Below are 19,056 nucleotides of genomic sequence, written 5' to 3'. Positions count from 1 at the left end.
GGTACAGGTATGGGTAAACATACAGAGCAGAGGAAGAAACAAAACCACAAGGCGAGAAGGTATAAACAGGCTCAACAACCAAAAAAAGATCCTTCAGGAATCAGACCGGTATTATAGTGTGTGTGGCTGGTTAGAGAATGAGATGCAGGTGGTTGGTGCAGTGGGGTTTGCTCTTAACATGTGTTTTTTTTAAGATAAAGTTAAAAGCTAAAACCAAACTGTACACTACGTGCTCAGCAACAAAAAGCAGACAGGCATAGTTAGCTGGTGAATGTAGTGGAGCATTTTTGAGCTAAAGAGCCAGATCATTTCCTCAGAGGGAGCCCAAAACAAAGCTGAAGAGAGTGAATAATCTTTTGTAGTTTGTTGTACCACCAAGTGTTCAAAAAAGCGGGTGTAAGTCCAGACGTTTAGGTTGCATTTTCTTGCAGTAAAAAAAGTACGTTCAGGTTTGGCTTAATTTGTTCTTCCCACAAAACAAAAATAGCTCAACCCATGAAAAAGAACCCTCCTGAATCTTACGGATTAGGAACTTCAAAGCCAGTGTTGATTGGATTTCACTTTATAAAAATCTATACCTTGGATTTCTCTTCAGAAAATCTATAGCTGAGCTTTGGGAGTAGCTCTGTCTGTGGGAACTAAGGATATACTAAGGATATCAATGCTTTTGATTTTACGCCATGGGGAATGGACCGAGACTTAGGCTTAGAGTGCCTGGAAAAAGTTGGAGTCAGACTTTCTCTTTTTCTGTTAATGGCACAACCTTCTGAGCCTTAAAGCAAAAGTTTGTCATTTTTGTAAGGTTGCTAGTTTGCTTCCTTGGTAAGAGTTGGAAGTAGTGGAGGTCTCTGAACAAAGAATGGAAACGGGGAAACAGCAAGCCAGCCTCAATCGTAACAAAATCTGGCTACCAGGACGTCTAATGCTCAAAGATTAATACTTTATGTCTCACTTGTTTAAATTGTGAAAATATACGTGGCCTATACATGAGTGGTATGAATCCTAAAATTTAAAAACATTTCTTTAAAAACTGATAGTTAACAGGCAAAAACATAGGAGACTAAGAACTGTTTCACTCAAGATGTTAAAACACCCAGATTAATCATACCCTCTACCTTTACCATGATGAACTTGGTAGGCATTTGAGTATCTGATGCTGTATACAGATTATAAGACTCATCCTGTAATACCGCTCTAATGCTGAAGCTCAGTGGAAATCTGAAATCAGATCACCCTAATACTTAATTACAGTCTAACTACAGTAAACCCTCCCTTTGCCCCACTGGTGGTGAAGTGGTGTAGCAGTGTGAGTGGGGGGGGGGGGGTCTTAACCGGCACGTTCGTCCCTGGACTTGTGCAGCAGCAGTGGCACTATCGGCCCTCATTCCGTCACCCTGTCAGTACGGCTCGCTTGCGCCTGGTAACACATGACTGATCTCGTAGATAAAACAGCCAGCCCTTTGCCCTGCTGCCACACTAATGGTTTATAAATATCTTCTTCAAAGGCCTGAGACGGCGTGAGGGTTGGCAGGGCGGTTATGGACACTGTTGTGGGGTTGCAGACCCATATTAGCTCTCAGTTTGCTTTTCATTCCCTGCCACTGGGACCCAGAAGTAGACTGGAAGGACACTGTGGGAATTGTGATGGACAGCTGAGATGAAAAGGGCCACTGGCTTCCATAGTTCTGAGTCAGACTAACACAACAACAAGAAGATATCAACTACTTGTTCAGCTGCTTCAATTTCAAACCTTACATTTTCTATTGTTGGGTTGAATCACCCAAACACATGTGCAGATTTAAACCTTCCCAGGATTTGCTTAATTTAGAAAAGTTGGTGTAGAATAAGAGCCTTTGTTTTCCCACATACACACCTATATCCCCTTGGTGTGTTTTTTTGCATGTTATCAAAGCCTCAGCCCACGGCTCCCTCCTCCTAGCAACTACAGGAACCTGTTTCTCCATTTCCCGTTCATCTTTCTTGTGTTTTGTATAGCTACAGGGGCAGTGCTTTAATGTGTTGTATGTCAGAGCTGTAAGTAGAAATGCAAGGCATTTAGCGTAAACACGGGCACGTGCGCCTCCGTCGCTTTAGCTGCACAATCGTGCATGTAAGTAAACATCGTAAGGCCAGGTGCATAAAAAGGTTTAAAAGGCCATTGAACTGTAGCAGCCTTGCACAAGACATACCTACCTAATTATGCATTGATTGAATGTGTGTGGTGGGTGGTTGTGTGGTTGTAATAATTGTATTCGCGATAATTTTATTTACCAGGAAATAAAGACTATAAATAATGTAGCTTTAAATTAAAAAATTAGAAAGCTTTTTTTTTAAGACATTGAATGAGCTTTATGTCATGGAAGGTTTTGCTGAACCTTATCCATCCCAGAGACAATGGTAAGGTTAACAATGTGGCTGCAGCATCCAAGGCAATAAGGGAAATTAATAGCTACTGGGGTTTTTAATTTATTTTTTCCTGGCTTTGTGTTGGAAGGTGGATTTGAGCATTTATATTTGCTCTGTGTCTGCACCAGTCCAACCCTCATTTAGGGAAAGTGCAAAAACTGCCAGGTTATCATGTTATCTGTATTTTTATGTTAACAAAGGTTGTCATGACCACTTTATAAGGTGATAATCAGTTTTATGTTTACAGCTTGTTGTGCTGCCCCCAAGTGTTTATAAATTAATTAATTTACTTTAAATGATTTGTTCAAATTAGTCAGGCCGAAAACAATCAGCAGGTGCAAATCTGAACGATGAAACAATTGCTTAAAGTTTTTCCCTATTTATACTGGCTAGTAACATATCTTGTTTATACTAAAAACCCTGTAACCTTGGACAATACTTAATTGATTTGTCTAACTCAGACTGTTTTTAGAAATATTTAAGAGCTTTAATCAGACCTTCAAAATGAGTTTTCTCTTGATGTATGCCCAAGTCTATCACAAATGTGCGTAAGGTAAACATCAATAACGACGATAAACATTTATGTTTCAAACTAGATGGACAACTAGCTAATGTTCTAACTTTACTTTTTTACAATTTCTACTTGCATCAAAATATTTTCGTCTCAAACTGAATTGTGTATATAAGTAGGGGAGAACGGGGTAATTTGTCACACGGGTTGGTTGTCACAATCGTTATATCTCGGAACCAGAAGGCGCTGTCTGTGAAATTTTTATGTAAATATCCAGAATTGGGATAAGAGGTCACCTACATCTTCAAAAATTCAAGTTGGGGTTGGTCGTCACATTTTTGGGGGGGTTGGTTGTCACAAATATAAAGTGATATATATATATAACCTTGTTTTCACTTTTAGCACTCCCCTCCCCCTTCCCCTTCAGGCTGCACTTGAAAATAAGAATTTTGTTCTTAATTTGCTTGCCTGGGTAAATAAAGGTTAAATAACAAGTTATCCAAAGGCTACAGCCAGAAAAGGAACCCAATAACTAAATAAATTGTCAAGCTGTATCCTCACTGACACCCCAGAGAAAGAAAGAATAGAGCAGGAAAAGGCAGCTAGCATGCAAAGGAAAAAAGGGCAACAAAATCAAAACAACCCAGTGCATCCCAAACTAGACAAGCTGCCTAGGCTACAGTAAGTTATATAGGCCTATTTGTCAACTTGACAATGCAATTGCATTTTCAAATTTAGTTCTACTTTCTTTCCTTCTTTTCAAGATTATTCCCATTAAGATAACATTGTGACAAACAACCCCATAGTGTATGACAACCGACCCCTTGATGGGGTTGATTGTCACAATGTGTTAGGGTGTCTTCTTTGATGATTAATTTCTTCTTTATTACAATAAGATAGAAAAAGTGAGGGGTATACATTTCAAGCCAACACTTTAAGCTTCAATGTAATGTAGGAATGACTATCGAAAGATGTTTAGGTGATGAGCAATTCTCAGTAGAGTAAAAAGTGTGCCTACTTACCCCGTTCTCCCCTAATTCACAGAAATATGCTCACTAAGTATTACAGTAAACTATTTCCACTTCTGATTTAAGCTGCCACTTTCCTGTCGTGAGTGGGCTGGTAAGTCTGTTATGACCTCAAGGTGGTACTATAAAAAATAAATTAATAAATAAACAAACACCTATATTTTTTGTGCGTGTGTGTGTGTGTGTGTGTGTGTGTGTGTGTGTGCTCGTGCGCGTTTGTGTATGTGAAAGTGAGAGAGAGTGAGTTGCAGTGAGAACCAGGGGGGAGGTTGTGGGCGTGGAGAATCAATTTATTCACAATCAAAAGTTAAGAGGGATTTAAGCAACGGTGGTGAGATATCATGCTCAAAATGGTTTAAAATAGCTGTATAGATTGCTCTAATGTAATCTAATTTAATAGACCTTCCTCAAATATTTATTATTGAAGCACCATCTGTTTGAAGCCTGTGGGGTCAGTCCAATATGCAGTTTTACACCAACAAGGCAATTTTGTTGTCCTACATTCCTTCCTGTCCTGTCAAAAAAAAATCAGGGAATAACCCATTTAGTTTTGGCTCTGTCATAATGTTTGTTCATGTTCGTCCTCATTGGACATCAAATCTGGAGCAGTTCACAATCAGTTCTTCACTTGTTAAATCCCTTAAAGGCACTACGAGTAAGATGGCACGTTGGCGTCCCCTTTGGACAAAAGCGGTAGTATTTTTACGACGCCCGCTGTCGCAAATGCTCGTGCCAGGCGCGTGAGCGTGGACTGAGAAGGGCGCAATATAGTGCATGTTCGTGTGTTGAAAGTGTGAGGACTCTTTTCGGCTCCGTGAGAGTGGTTTTGACACTGCATCAACTAATGCCAGTCAGTACACACACCTGCTTGCAATGAGTTGATTCAGCAGCGTCACCTAACTACTCTCTCTCTCACGGAGCTGTGTCCTCACAGAAAGCGAATGAATGAGAGACGGCAGTTAGTAGACTATGGATCACGATGAGGTAATGTGTTTGTGTTGTTGATGTAAATAATGACTATTTCAGATAATGGTTATCTGATGATGGTGAAGCAAAGCAAACTTTGTGTTAGTACCAACCGCTCATTCATTTAGCAGTCTAGTTTCGCTCTCGTGAAATTGTATACACGTTGCTTGGCAACGTCCTCCCGCCCGCCTATCACTCACTCTCCCTTTTCGCTTTTCTTCATTGCATTCTCTTTTTTTTCTTTGATGGTTCAGCCCCGTTATCAGTCATTTATGACGACAAATAACTGTCTCAAACAAGGCTCCCGCTCCCCTTCCCTCACCTGGAGGGATAGGCTTCTCAAATCGCGTTGCAGCGCCACACTGAAATCTGCAACCAATACGGATATGTGACCATAGAGCCTGCACGAGCGAACCGAAAATCGGACTGGGTGTGCGACCAGACCAAAAGCAGTAATAAAAACTATATAAAAACGTCTTTCTTTGCACTGATGGTCTCGTTTGCTGTTAAAGGTAATTTATGATTATCAGAGGAAACATGAGGTTGTTTAAAAGATATTTAAATGTTACTCGTATCCGCTTTAACAAAAGTAAAAAAAAAACTCAAGGTCATCCAGATTTCTTAACCAGCTAGACTAATGATCGGTTATAATGAGGAAAAGAAATCCGATGCTTAAATAATTTATTGTGATGTTCTTGCCATGTCTGGCGCTTACGGGGTCATTTGAAGAGTTTGTTATCACTGTTCTGACACAGATCCCAGCTTGGCACAGACAAAACATGCTGCAGAGATCAGACAAGCATCTCCTCTTCAATTATTGATGCAGCACACAGGATTGATATAATTTTTCCATACTGTTCTTATCGAGTTAGCTTTGCAGAGTCACTTTATTGGATTCACAGACCAGTTGCATGCTGATATTATTAGAGATGATCCACCACGCATGAATGTCAGAAGAAATTATGATAATTATGATAAGTGTTATAAGATATATTCTTTGAGATGTATGTATTCAAAAGAGGGCAGCGATTGTTTCAAACCATCATGCAGTTACTACATTGAAAGGAAGATGAGGGAAGCATCAAGATCTACAGAATCATACACTGAGAATGGAGATTTTGTCCTAGTTTTGCTCCATGTTTTTATGAAGTGTTGGCACATATAACATAGCCTGGCACCGCCGCCCGCCTACCTACTTCTGCTCAATTTTCATTTCCCTTCAGTAGTCAGTCTGGGTCAGTTGTAAAAATGTACTCAAGTCCAAACTGCAACATACTGTATGAAATGCACCCTTTTAATCAGGGCCTTTTACTAGTATTAAGCCATCCTTGCTCTGTGCACTTTTTTTGCTGCACGCCTCCACCGGCTGTACCTTCCCAGAGGGAACATATTCTTCAAAGCTACAACAATGCATTTCAAAACATGAAATATATAGGCAGAAAGTGCACAGCTATGATAGCATGATCTGGAAACTAATTACCTTTCACCTTTACACCTTGTTGATGCTGCTTTCACTTACTTCAGGTTGTCAGTTTGCAGCCCCAACCCCGTTGTATGGATGGTGAAAGAGGGGAGGAGGAGTTGTAAATCTGAGCCTCGGCTAAAGCTGCAGCTCCAGAGTGGGACTCTCATGAGAGAAAGACATGGGTGGAAGCAGAGATTACTGGTGGAGATAGTGAGGCTGGTTAAAGAGGATCAGTTTATCTTCACACATGACTGCGTGGCTCCCTGAGGGCCGTGAGAGAGGACAGACTTTTTTTTATCCTGCATTTGATCACAATGCACAGCAAAATTAGGTTGGAACGCCTTCTTAGAAATGCAAATTACATGTAGCCTATCTCAGTGATAAACTAGACAACTGATTGTTAATTTTCTTTTGTATGCACCTGGTTTTACACTACAGTTTGCATTTGTTGCTTCAGTTTACATTCAATGTATTCTGTCATTGAGTCTAATATTCAAAGATGTTACTATTTTGAAGATATGTTGATTTCCACTATGGATCTTTGGAAGAGCAGATGATCTGTTTTATCCAAGGAATCTACTGCCCCCTGTGAATGGCGAGCAGTACTACAACAACCTCATATTTGATCTCTGCATTGTACCCAAGTTCAGACACGCATGAAAGGGTTGACTTTTGGTTGATTTTTCTGTCCGACATTCCCTGCCCTCTTCATTTCTGTTCCAGCTGGGACTCAGCCGGTATCTCATGCCCTGCAAGAAAACCTAAAACTAGGCTAGGCTAAACGGCAGCCTTTCCTAAAATGTAATTGGGACAAAACTGAGGCTGCATAGAATCGTATCTGCATCCCCTTTATCGGCAGATTATCTTTATACCCCAACCCCCCCGCCCCCCCTGTTGCGAAGGATTTAGGCTGACTTCATAGCATACAAATGTCTTGAGCGGTCTGTGTCTGCAGTCACGCGCACACACCCAGATACACACAGACAGACAGACACACACACACAGGAACACACACAGATCCCAGATGGAGATGGCCCCGGATTAGTGAAGATTTTCCTTCTTTTAATAAACTATTGAATGACACAGTTCTGAGGATAAACCTGCTCAAAGAAGCACAAGAGAAGTCTGGAGAGAGGAGACGACAGGACATTATCCTACTACATCATAGAATATCTGTGTATCATTCAGAATAACTGTCTGCTGCAGCGTAAACTCATCAATGTATAGAACACCTGATCCTTTCTGATTGTCTCTCTGGTACTCAAGGTATTGTACAGTTGATATTAATCAACATGCAATGCCTGCAGAGCACTTTATAGGTTAATCCAACAAGAAATATATTTCTGGCATCATCCATGTAGACACACCCCATCCCAAGCCAAGACCTTTTTTCTTAGGATTGTTCCCTAATTGTTACAGCACAACACGGTTCACTGGTTGTCGCGACAGCAAAGCCCCAGTAGCTGGTGGAGATGAAATTGGAGCACTAATGGGATTTTGTGAGGGGAAAAATTATCTTTCTAAATCAGAAAAACAGGCAATTCCTCTGTTTTCTGGGTTGCTGTGGCTGGGCCGATTTGATGACACCTGCAGGAATAATGAGAATCTCAAAGATATTAATCTCATGCATGCATTTTCAATAGATGGCTTTACTGCCAAAGTTAGATGTGAAGACATGTTTTATGATTAAACATGGGGACATCTTTAAATTTATGTCTCATACATATTGCACATCACATTTTTCATGTTGGGGGTTAAAGCACCGCCAGGGTTTCTGCTTTGGGCAGATGTGCAACCTGCTTTCCATGACATTTTAGAAAGGTTGTCATGGTCCCCGCTCCCGGAGCATGAAGCCTTATGACTTTGGGAATCCCTCTGACTTTTTCTCCAGCGCCACCATAGATGGACATTTGTGATTCATAGTGAAATGTCTTGACAACTGTTGAATGGAATTTGCCATTTCATTTAACGTTAGCATTCATGGTCCCCTCATGATGAATTAAAAAAACTTTACTGATCCTCTGACTTTTCTTTTAGCCACATCATCAGTTTTGAAATGTTTCCGTTGCTTTGCTTTGTGAACAAACACCGGCATGACTAAAGAGATTCCCATTGGCAGCTGCCCTCATTTGTGTTGAGTGCAACGTTTGCAATCTAACATGCTCAATTAAGATAGTGTATAGATAGTTTAGTTACCTGGATGTAAACACATATTTTATGATTTCTGTAAAGTAACAGCTGATTTGAGAATACAAAACATCTGATTTTTAACTAGTCCTATCTTCGATGTTTTCTTTTTTGTTGAATATGATTACGTGATTAAGGTACAGTCACAATAGTACCCTTAGTTTCTTGTTCCCTCTTATATCTCCTCCTACCTTGTTCTGTACTTTATAACACAACTAGACAGCAAAGTCAAAGTAGCATTACTCATATTCTTTTTTACATTTTGTGTTCTCTTTAGCGGACATTCTGGGTCAGGCTTAGAGTGGATCGTTTACATTCTGGATGCCTCATGCTAATCCACGAACAGACCTAGGCAGAAATCACCTGACACAAAGGATTAAACGCAAAGGCAAAACGATCTGCTAATTGTAAATTAGGGAATGGAAATGCTGTTTCGGTGATGATAGCATTGACTGTTGGTTTGTGAAGTGACCATGTGTTATGTCATATCCATGTCCATCTGAGCTCTAATGCTCACGTGAGGTGAGAGGATTGAGCCTGGGATTGTTTGGGGATTAGTCAGCAGGACCAAATCCAGAGATTCTGAAAATGAAGGGACTGGACTGAGAGCCACAGCGGCGGCATCACACTGTCCCAAGAGGAAACCACTGAGTCACTGCCGCAAAAGTATATGACAAAAAAAAAAATCTTCTCTTCCTCCTTTATGCTTTTTCATGAACACTTTGAACGTCGCAATTCCACTAACATACACACGTTACTTCTGTCAGTCTGTATACACACACTCACTCACTCCCTCCCTCCCAAACCCTACCACCACCAATCACCTAATTCTCCAGCCTCTAAGCGCGGGAAGTAGGGAAGGCGTGCCTGGTCGAACAGATGTGGAGATTTTATCTGCCTGTCTATGGATCATATCACTCCCGCTCTATATCTTTTTCATCCGGCCATGCATCTACGCACATGAGGGATACAGTTTCTGTGTTTTCTGGAGTCGAAGGGTTTAGCGGCAAGAAGAGTTTTTTTTCCTTTTTGCTTGAGTTTTGTTAAACCAATCTTCAAGCTGGAGACACAAGTGGACACCGAGTGCTGGGATCAGTTGATCCAGCTTCCGCTGACAGGTTCAGGGGATTGGGAACCCTGTGAGTTGGACATTTGTTTTCTTGATTATATTTTCTTCTTTACTTTTTTTGCTTATCTTTCCTACGTGAAAATAATTGTAAGCTTTTGTGAGCATGGATATCTTCAAGAGGAACAAAGTCCTATAAACGCCACATGATTAAGATTTTTTTAAACGTGATATTGCTTGCATTACATGTGTTTGTAAAATGAGCTGAATGTAAGTCATAATAAATGTTGCGTACAGACAAGTATACAGTAAAGAAGGCAAAGTTTTGCTGTAGAACTTGATCTGGTACACTTACACTACATGTGGAATCTCTTGCAACCTGCACATAACTTCTTAATATTGAAAACCATGTATTTCCCAGCTTGTTGATTTAAATAATAAATAGTCTCTAAAAACCACACTAGATAATCTGTAAAGGGCATGGACACAGAGCTAAAAACAGCTGTTTGTAATCTCTCATTTCCTTCTTCGGCAATCGGCAAATTCAAATGCAGATATTTTTAGAAATATTATTCAAACGGGCAGTCACTCAAGCACTTCTCTCGAGTCTATGATCTGATCTGTTTGCTTGTCTGACCTCAGTTCAGGACAGCTGAACGTACAGAAGCCAAAAACACTGTCAAAATGCTTGTTTTGGATGACCTGGTCCTGATGTTGATGGTGATTATGAGCAGCATAACAGTTCAGCTGATATGTCACTTATGAAATTCAACTTGATCACAGGTGTTTTCCGTGTTTTTGTTGAAAATCAAAACACAAGTCAATTAGTTAATGAATACCCAAATGTTTTGATGATTAAATCCTCTTTTTTAAGTTATTTGTCATGCTAATATGAGACTTTATCTCCTCATCCCATTTGCTTATTCTCTCTATGTTTTAAAACCTGAAACTGTAAACTCAATATCTTTGTGTTTTGGTCTGATGGTTGGGCAAAACAACATGTTTGAAGTTATCAAATTTGGCTGACATCATTCACCATTTTCTAAATGTTTTATAACGAATCATTAATCCAGAAAATCAGCGATTAATTGTTAAAATACTCACATAAAAAAAAACATCATACACAAAGCTGGGCATGCAAAATGCTTAACACAAACATACGTTTTTACAGTATGTATACCTTTTTAAGCATGACTCAGGTTAAACTTACCTAAAGGTTTTATTCATTTCTGGCCTTAACCAAATCAGGCTTACATCAAAAACTGCTGAGCCGCCGCTACATGATAGCTGTTATTAACTGTTTCAGTATTGGTCTGTTTTGCTGTTCCAGGTGACACCCAGAAGGTGGAGATCCCCAGGAAAGAGATGGAGGTGGTGAAGGGCCAGATGGTGGTGTTGCGAGCCTGGTACAGCCCCAACAAAGACATTTCCAGGAACTCTGTCGTCTGGCACTTCATAGGAAATGAATCCAAACAGGTGAGAAGGTTCAATGCATAAAACTGGCTAATAACCTGCTGTTAATTATCTCTGCTCTATCCTCTAGTGGCGCAGAGAAAGGAGAGCCTCTTTGTAGGGGTTTTAGATGAAGTACAATGTTTTGGTTGATCCTCTTGACTACTTTAAGTTACAAAACCAAACTAGAACTGCAAGCAGTTGTGAACGGGGGCCAAGCCTCCCACGCGACTCGGGATCGGGCGTCGTCGTCAGCGGCGCCGGCCCCTCGCTTCACGGAATCCGGGAATGTAAAGTTTTTGAATGTGGGATGTTCGGTGTGGAAGTTATAGACCAAAAGGCAAAAAAATTGCAGAGAAAGATGCTCAGGTGTGTTTTTGGCGCCCCCTTTTGGAGCAATTTAAGGAAAAAGTAGAACCAACCTGAGAACCATAGGACAAACACATGTGTGAAGTTTGGTGTTAATAGGATGAATCGTTATGGATTTAGGAGCAATTTGGTACAAGGTAGCTAATGTGCAAATCTTTAAAGCGCTACCGCTTGGTCTTCCGATGGTCGTAGAAAAATTATTTGACCAACTTTTGCTCGTGGGAGTCGGTAGAGCATAATGCTTTTGGTTTCGTCCAAATCGGGCAAAAACTGTAGGAGGAGTATGTTTTGGTGACTGACACAGTTTTTGCGACGTAGCGAAAACATTTCCCATACACAAATGGGCGTGGCCTATCCCAAAAGATGCAGCTGACTTGTGGGCATCTGTGGATATAAAGTGTTTGACTGTGGGATGTTCGGTGTGGAAGTTATAGCCCCAAACGCGTTTTCTTTGCTTTTTGTGGTTTTGGCGCCCCCTATGGATGACATTCGCCAAACTACATGAGATAGAAAGATGCAGCTCAATGTACCAAAGAAGTGGATGTCAAGTTTTTGAATGTGCGATGTTCGGTTGGGGAGTTATAGCAAAATCAAATTGTCAACCTCTCCATTGTAAAGAGACTTTTTTGAATTTTCCCGCCTAAAGACTTAGAAAATGGCGAAAACAGGCAATAAAATTGAAAAACTCTTTTTTTTAATAGGTCCGGCCCACATAGGAATTTCTTGCCCATATTTTCGCCATAGGCTCAGGTATGCCCCATGATAGTCTCCCTTCAGTTTCAAGAAAATCCCCTTTTTTTTTTTTTTTAAGGAATTTTCGCAAATCTTTAAAGCGCTACCGTTTGGTCTTCCGATGGTCGTAGAAAAATTATTTGACCAACTTTGGCTCGTGGGAGTCGGTAGAGCATAATGCTTTTGGTTTCGTCCAAATCGGGCGAAAACTGTAGGAGGACTATGTTTTGGTGACTGACACAGTTTTTGCGATGTAGCGAAAAATGTATATATACGCAAATGGGCGTGGCCTATCTCAAAAGATGCAGCTGACTTGTGGGCATCTGTGGTTATAAAGTTTTTGACTGTCGGACTTTCGGTGCGGAAGTTATAGGCCAAAACGCGTTTTTTTTGTTGTAGCGCCACCTACTGGCCAGCATGTCTGAATTTTTTTGTCTGCGTTCCTTGGATGGACCTGGATAAGCCATGCAAGTGGCATGTCCCAACCCTTTACGGTTTGGGCTGCAGCACCACTTTCTCGCGGAGAATAGGAATAATAACTAGAACTGCAAGCAGTTGTGAACGGGGGCCAAGCCTCCCACGCGACTCGGGATCGGGCGTCGTCGTCCGCGGCGCCGGCCACTCGCTTCACGGATTCCGGGGATGTAAAGTTTTTGAATGTGGGATGTTTGGTTTGGGAGTTATAGACCAAAAGGCAAAAAGATTGCAGAGAAAGATGCTCAAGTGTGTTTTTGGCGCCCCCTTTTGGAGCAATTTAAGGAAAAAGTAGAACCAACCTGAGAAACATAGGACAAACACGTGTGAAGTTTGGTGTTAATAGGATGAATCGTTTTGGATTTAGGAGCAGTTTGGTACAAGGTAGCCAATGTGCAAATCGATGTAGCGAAAAAAAATCCCATACGCAAATGGGCGTGGCCTATCTCAAAAGATGCAGCTGACTTGTGGGCATCTGAGGATATAAAGTGTTTGACTGTGGGATGTTCGGTGTGGAAGTTATAGCCCCAAACGCGTTTTCTTTGCTTTTTGTGGTTTTGGTGCCCCCTATGGATGACATTCGCAAAACTGTGTTATATAGAAAGATGCAGCTCAATGTACCGAACAAGTGGATGTCAAGTTTTTGAATGTGGGATGTTCGGTGTGGAAGTTATAGCCCCACACGCGTTTTCTTTGCTGTTTGTGGTTTTGGAGCCCCCTATGGATGACATTTGCAAAACTATGTTAGATGGAAAGATGCAGCTCAACGTACCAAACAAGTGGTTGTCAAGTTTTTGAATGTGGGATGTTCGGTTTGGGAGTTATTGACCAAAAGGCAAACAAATTGCAGAGAAAGATGCTCAAGTGGATAAGGAGATGTATACTTTTTGTGTTTTTGGCGCCCCCTTTTGGCGAAATTTTCCAATTTTTTTTGAGGATGTTCATTAGAACTGTACAACCATATTTCTAAAATATTGTCTTGATACGATGTATAGTTTTGGATTTATGATCACTTACGTACAAGGTATTACAAGGAAGCTAATCGGCAAATTTTTAAAGCGCTACCGTTTGGTCTTCCGATGGTCGTAGAAAAATTATTTGACCAACTTTTGCTCGTGGGAGTCGGTAGAGCATAATGCTTTTGGTTTCGTCCAAATCGGGCGAAAACTGTAGGAGGAGTATGTTTTGGTGACTGACACAGTTTTTGCGATGTAGCGAAAATTTATATATACGCAAATGGGCGTGGCCTATCTCAAAAGATGCAGCTGACCTGTGGGCATCTGTGGATATAAAGTTTTTGACTGTGGGATTTTCGGTGTGGAAGTTATAGTCCCAAACGCGTTTTCTTTTGTTGTAGCGCCACCTAGTGGCCGGCATGTCTGAATTAGTTTGTCTGTGTACCAGGCACAGACCTGGATCTAGTTATGCAAGTGGCATGTCCCAAACCTTTACGGTTTGGGCTGCAGCACCAGTTTTACGCGTAGAAGAATAGAAAGAAGAAGAAATGTTCCAAATCGAAAAATGTAATCTTTAAAACGCTACCATTTGTTCTTCCGATGGTCGTAGAAAAATTATTTGACCAACTTTTGCTCGTGGGAGTCAGTAGAGCATAATGCTTTTGGTTTCGTCCAATTCGGGCGAAAACTGTAGGAGGAGTATGTTTTGGTGACTGACTCAGTTTTTGCAACGTAGCAAAAAATCTATATATACGCAAATGGGCGTGGCCTATCTCAAAAGATGCGTCTGGTTTGTGTGAATCTGTGGGTATAAAGTTTTTGACTGTTGGAGGTTCGGTGTGGGAGTTATATAAATTTTTCTCTTTTTGTAGCGCCACCTAGTGGTCGGCATGTCTGAATTTTTTTGTCTGCGTACCAGGCACGGACCTGGATAAGCCCTGCAAGTGGCATGTCCCAACCCTTTACGGTTTGGGCTGCAGCACCACTTTTACGTAAGGAATAGGAAGAATAAAAGGCCCAACAAGATCAATAGGGTTCCCTGCCCCGCAGGGCTTGGGAACCGCGTTGCTCTGCAAAACGCGGTCCCAGCCCTACTCGGGCTTGGCCCCCTAATAATCCCTACAAGAACAATAGGGTTCCCTGCCCCGCAGGGCTTGGGAACCGCGTTGCTCTGCAAAACGCGGTCCCAGCCCTACTCGGGCTTGGCCCCCTAACTACACCAAACTGGGCTTATTTGACAATTGTTGTAATAGTTGAAATAATTTTTTAAGCAATTCCCCTAAGTTCCAGCTTTTCCAGTGAGGACTTGTTGCTTTTCTCTGATTTATTTTATTTTAAAATGAATAGCTTCTAATGTAAACTGTCGTTCAGACAAACCAATGCATTTGATGAGGTAAACCATGGCTTTATGCACATTTCTCCAATTTTATAAATGGATAAATTGAGAGACATATAAATCAATAATGAAAATGATAGTTTTGTTCATCGCTATTAAACATGGAAACCTGTTAGTTTTAAATGGGCCACATTGCTGCATTCTGAGCAACCGATCTAGTGGCAAATCAAGTGAAAAAGATGATGTGCCGAGAGATGGATTATTTTTTAACACCATGTCTAATTCATAGCAAAAAAGGGGAAGATGGACATACGAAAGGATGCCATTAATGACATGTTCTTAATGTAGCACGAACTGCTGGTGAAGCTTCACCGCATACAATTTGTGTGTGTGCGTTCATGATTAATATAATCTAAATAGTGTCATTTCCTGCTAGCTTATCTCAAACGGAAAATAGGCCTACAATTCTACATCCACCATCTGTACATGTCGGGATTATCTTTATGGAGGACGGTGATTTCTGTTTAATGATATGATTAATCTGTACATCTTTCTGGAGTTGCCGAAAATAAAACACGACATTTTTTCGCTCAAATGAGCATAGAAAAAAGTGGGGGCAAATTGTGCGATTGTGATTATAGTGGAACAATATAGCAATGTGATATAATAAATAAATGGTCTTCTTGCTTGTTTTTTTTAATACAGAGGTTATTGATAGTTTTGGAATATGTATTTCTCAATTTAAAATATAACAAATGAAGCAGCATAGAAAATACAAAAAATAAAGCTTGTAGGCCTACACTAGCCTGCTGTTTTCAAAGTAACTTAAAAGTTTGAATGATAGATAAAATGTTTTTTTCCCTTTTTAAAAGGAATAAATGCATTTCTGCAAAGACAGTAGCAGTGTGGCACTTACGTCAACTTAATTAAACTTGCATGGGCCATCATCAGACTTTTATCACACACACACACACACACACACACACACACACACACACACACACACACACACACACACACACACACACACACACACACACAGCAGTTGATAGGCTGAGGAGAGAAACGCTTGGAAACACGTGCGCATTTATTTTCCGAAAATTGCAGCCTTTTGCACGGTAATGTAATTTAGTTGATTAGATGATTTGAAAAAGTTACACTGAGTATGTTAGTGGAAATTTGTGTATGTTGACCTTTAAACTGCAATAACATTATGAAATATATCAATATTTTTTCCCATTTTTTTTCTTTAATTTTCTTCATGAAGGGGTTGTTGTTCAATCTACGTATGTTATGGTTTAATAAATGGTGATTAGAAATTAACCCTTTAGATGCCAGTTTTGATAAAATACCACCAACCGCTTGTTTGAAAAATACACTAAAATTCCATATTCCAATTTTTTTTTGACTTTGGTTATTATTAGTATCACCGGTTTACCCATCTGAATGATGGGTTAGAAAATCGATTTTGGTGCATTATTACTTTTTGCTTAATGTCAGATTGAATAAAAAAAGTTAGATTTCTACCATTGACTTAGATTATGACAACTTTTTTGGCAACCCGCCTTTAAATTAAAGTGAAAACATTTTTTGCGTCTGATATCCCATTTTACTGCAGAAAACACAATGCAATTTGGTAAAACGAAAAAGAATACTAAAATGTACCAATTTTATCACCTCTTTTATCATCGTCTTTATTTCAAAATATGAGTTTTTATGATGAAAACCACTCACTAAAACTACAAAATAACAGCTTTAAATAAATAAATAAATTAGTCTGTATATGTGTGTGTGTGTGCGCGTGTGTGTGTGTGTGTGTGTGTGTGTGTGCGTGCGTGTGTAAGTTCATGTGTGTGTGTGAAAGTGTGCTTGTGTCGTGTGTGTTTATGAGAGGAGAAATTACAAGGGTTACAGATTTGCAGCCCTAATAGCCAATGACACATGCAAACACCCCCCCCCCCCCCCCCCCACACACACACACAATCTTATTTTGTCATGGACATGCAGACAGCAGTCCATACTATCCATATCAGAACACCTTTGAAATTTTTCTTTAGATTTGTTGTCGCAGTGGCCAGTAATCTGGAAGTTTGACAGAGAATATGAAAATTACTATTTTTTTCTCATTTGTGTCAAGAGGCATGTTTGCTCCTCAGTTGGAGACCATATGAAATGCATAAATCTACTAGATATGAGTTACAACCTAAAATGTGATGCCTCTTCTTCAAAATTAGTGCAAAACATGATATACATCCTGATTATATCTTGCCATGGCCAAGGAATCAAAAATACTGGTTTTATGGCTTTCTATGAGTTTACGAAATAGCCTATTTGTACACAAGGATTTCAGTGTCTGTGATTTGAGTTCACACAGACTGACTCCTGGAAAATATTTTTTCACTTCAACCATTCTGACTAAAAGAGGTGTTCACTAACTACACATCAACACCATTTTAGTGATTTTTTATTTATTTTTTATTGGTTTGCAGCTATGAATTACACAAGGATGCCAATTTGTTGTAAAGGGTCTCCATAGAGGTCAGTGGGGGGGGGGGCAAAAAATGTATTGAGCTTATTTTTACATAACTTCATCAAGTTTGCTACAGAGAAATGGGAAATTAGATTCAAAATAATGTTTCACTTTTATTTAAAGGTGGGGGTCAAAACATTTCGTTATAATGGAAGTCAATGGTACAAATCGTGTACTTAACATACACAGTGTAACAAAAACATCTCACACAGTCAAAATAAAGTGGAAATGGATGAAACTCAGAATATCCAAAATTCATTGAAAACCACACCTCCTTACCAAATTTTATGGCTAGGGAATAATCACAGCCAACATTATCTCAAAAATGCAACCCCAAGTACACAGATTTCCACTAACAAGGCATAAGGGTTAAATGTGCAGCACTATTACTGATGGGCTAAACGTTTGGTGGGTAGGTTTTATATACTATCTATAATTGGTAGTCAAGGTGGGGGGAGCTTGCGGTGTCAAGGCGGGACACCCTGCACAGGGCGCCATGATGGAACAAGTAGGGACAATAGTTCCATAATTAATAAATAGATGAATAAATACATGCCACTGAACTCAGTTTCTACAATGCTTGGCCTATGATGTCTAGTAGCTGCCGTCAGCTGCATTTAGATGCATTGATTGCAGAAGGGACAAAATAATTTGCTGCCTTTCTTTTAATGTGTTTTCTCTCTGCAGGTGATCAACTTCAGCGCAGGTGAGGTCGGGCACGGCAAGAACGACTTCACCAAAAGAGTGGGCTTCAGCGTGGCCATGCCTTCGGCGAACCTCTCCATCTACATCAACGACACGCAGGAGTCAGACTCCGGACGCTACTTCTGCAATGTCATCGTCCCTGGAGGAGCTGGCATTTCTGGAGAGATGAGCCTTAATGTCAAAGGTAATGGACCAGAGCCTCACAAAGAACTGCAAAGGTTAGCCTAAATCAGAACTGTCGGCAGAATTGGATTGAGAAAACCAGGCGATGCTGAACACATTTAACAGGATTTCAGATTGGAGCCAGACTGTTACAAAGAAATATCATAGTCATGTTGAGTAAGCACTGAGAACAAAGCGGATTCATCTGCTGTTGTTGCCGGCCTCCGATGACATTAAGTCATTGTCCAGCGGCAGATGGAAACGGGTGAGAGGGTCAAAACATTTTCTTATTTGTATGCAATATAAAATCTCCAATAGATCTCCACTTACAGTGTAGTAGATTTACAGTGGATTAAAGCCGTAACGTGCAGGTTCAATAAAAGGTCACTTGGTCCTATCTGTATCTCACATGTGTTGGCTGAGTAACATTGTGTCGGTCTCTCTGTGTCTGCAGTCCCTCCTTCTCCCCCGGTATGCACCATGACAGGGAACCCAGTGGTGAAGGGCAATGTGACTCTGAGCTGTATGTCAAGCCATGGAAAACCTGTCCCCCAGTACAAATGGACCAAGGCTGCACCGCTGTCTGAGGTCTTCTTCTCCCCAATGCAGAGTGAGTATTTTTACCTGGATGTAACTCACCCAAAACACATTGTCCTGCTCACTGTACCTCAAGTGGAATCTACTGTATCCACATGGATCATTCTGGGTCTT

The 19,056-nt window shown here is 40.5% G+C and overlaps 1 protein-coding gene across 1 annotated transcript in view; it reads left to right on the top strand.

Annotated features, from left to right (window-relative positions):
- Positions 1-19,056, top strand: part of esamb (endothelial cell adhesion molecule b) — a gene marked incomplete at both ends in the record, with an annotated part of 57,099 nt that overhangs the window by 27,787 nt on the left and 10,256 nt on the right. Inside the window, 3 exons of the mRNA XM_080053595.1 lie at positions 10,960-11,105; positions 18,166-18,367; positions 18,800-18,955. Of these exons, the coding sequence (XP_079909721.1) occupies positions 10,960-11,105; positions 18,166-18,367; positions 18,800-18,955 (504 nt within the window). The remainder of the gene's footprint in view (positions 1-10,959; positions 11,106-18,165; positions 18,368-18,799; positions 18,956-19,056) is intronic.

The sequence above is a fragment of the Ammodytes marinus genome (genome assembly GCF_949987685.1).
Source record: "Ammodytes marinus genome assembly, chromosome: 3".
Classification (NCBI taxonomy): Eukaryota; Metazoa; Chordata; class Actinopteri; order Uranoscopiformes; family Ammodytidae; genus Ammodytes; species Ammodytes marinus.
Note: the sequence above shows the minus strand (reverse complement) of the source record. Positions and strands in the feature narration are given on the sequence as shown.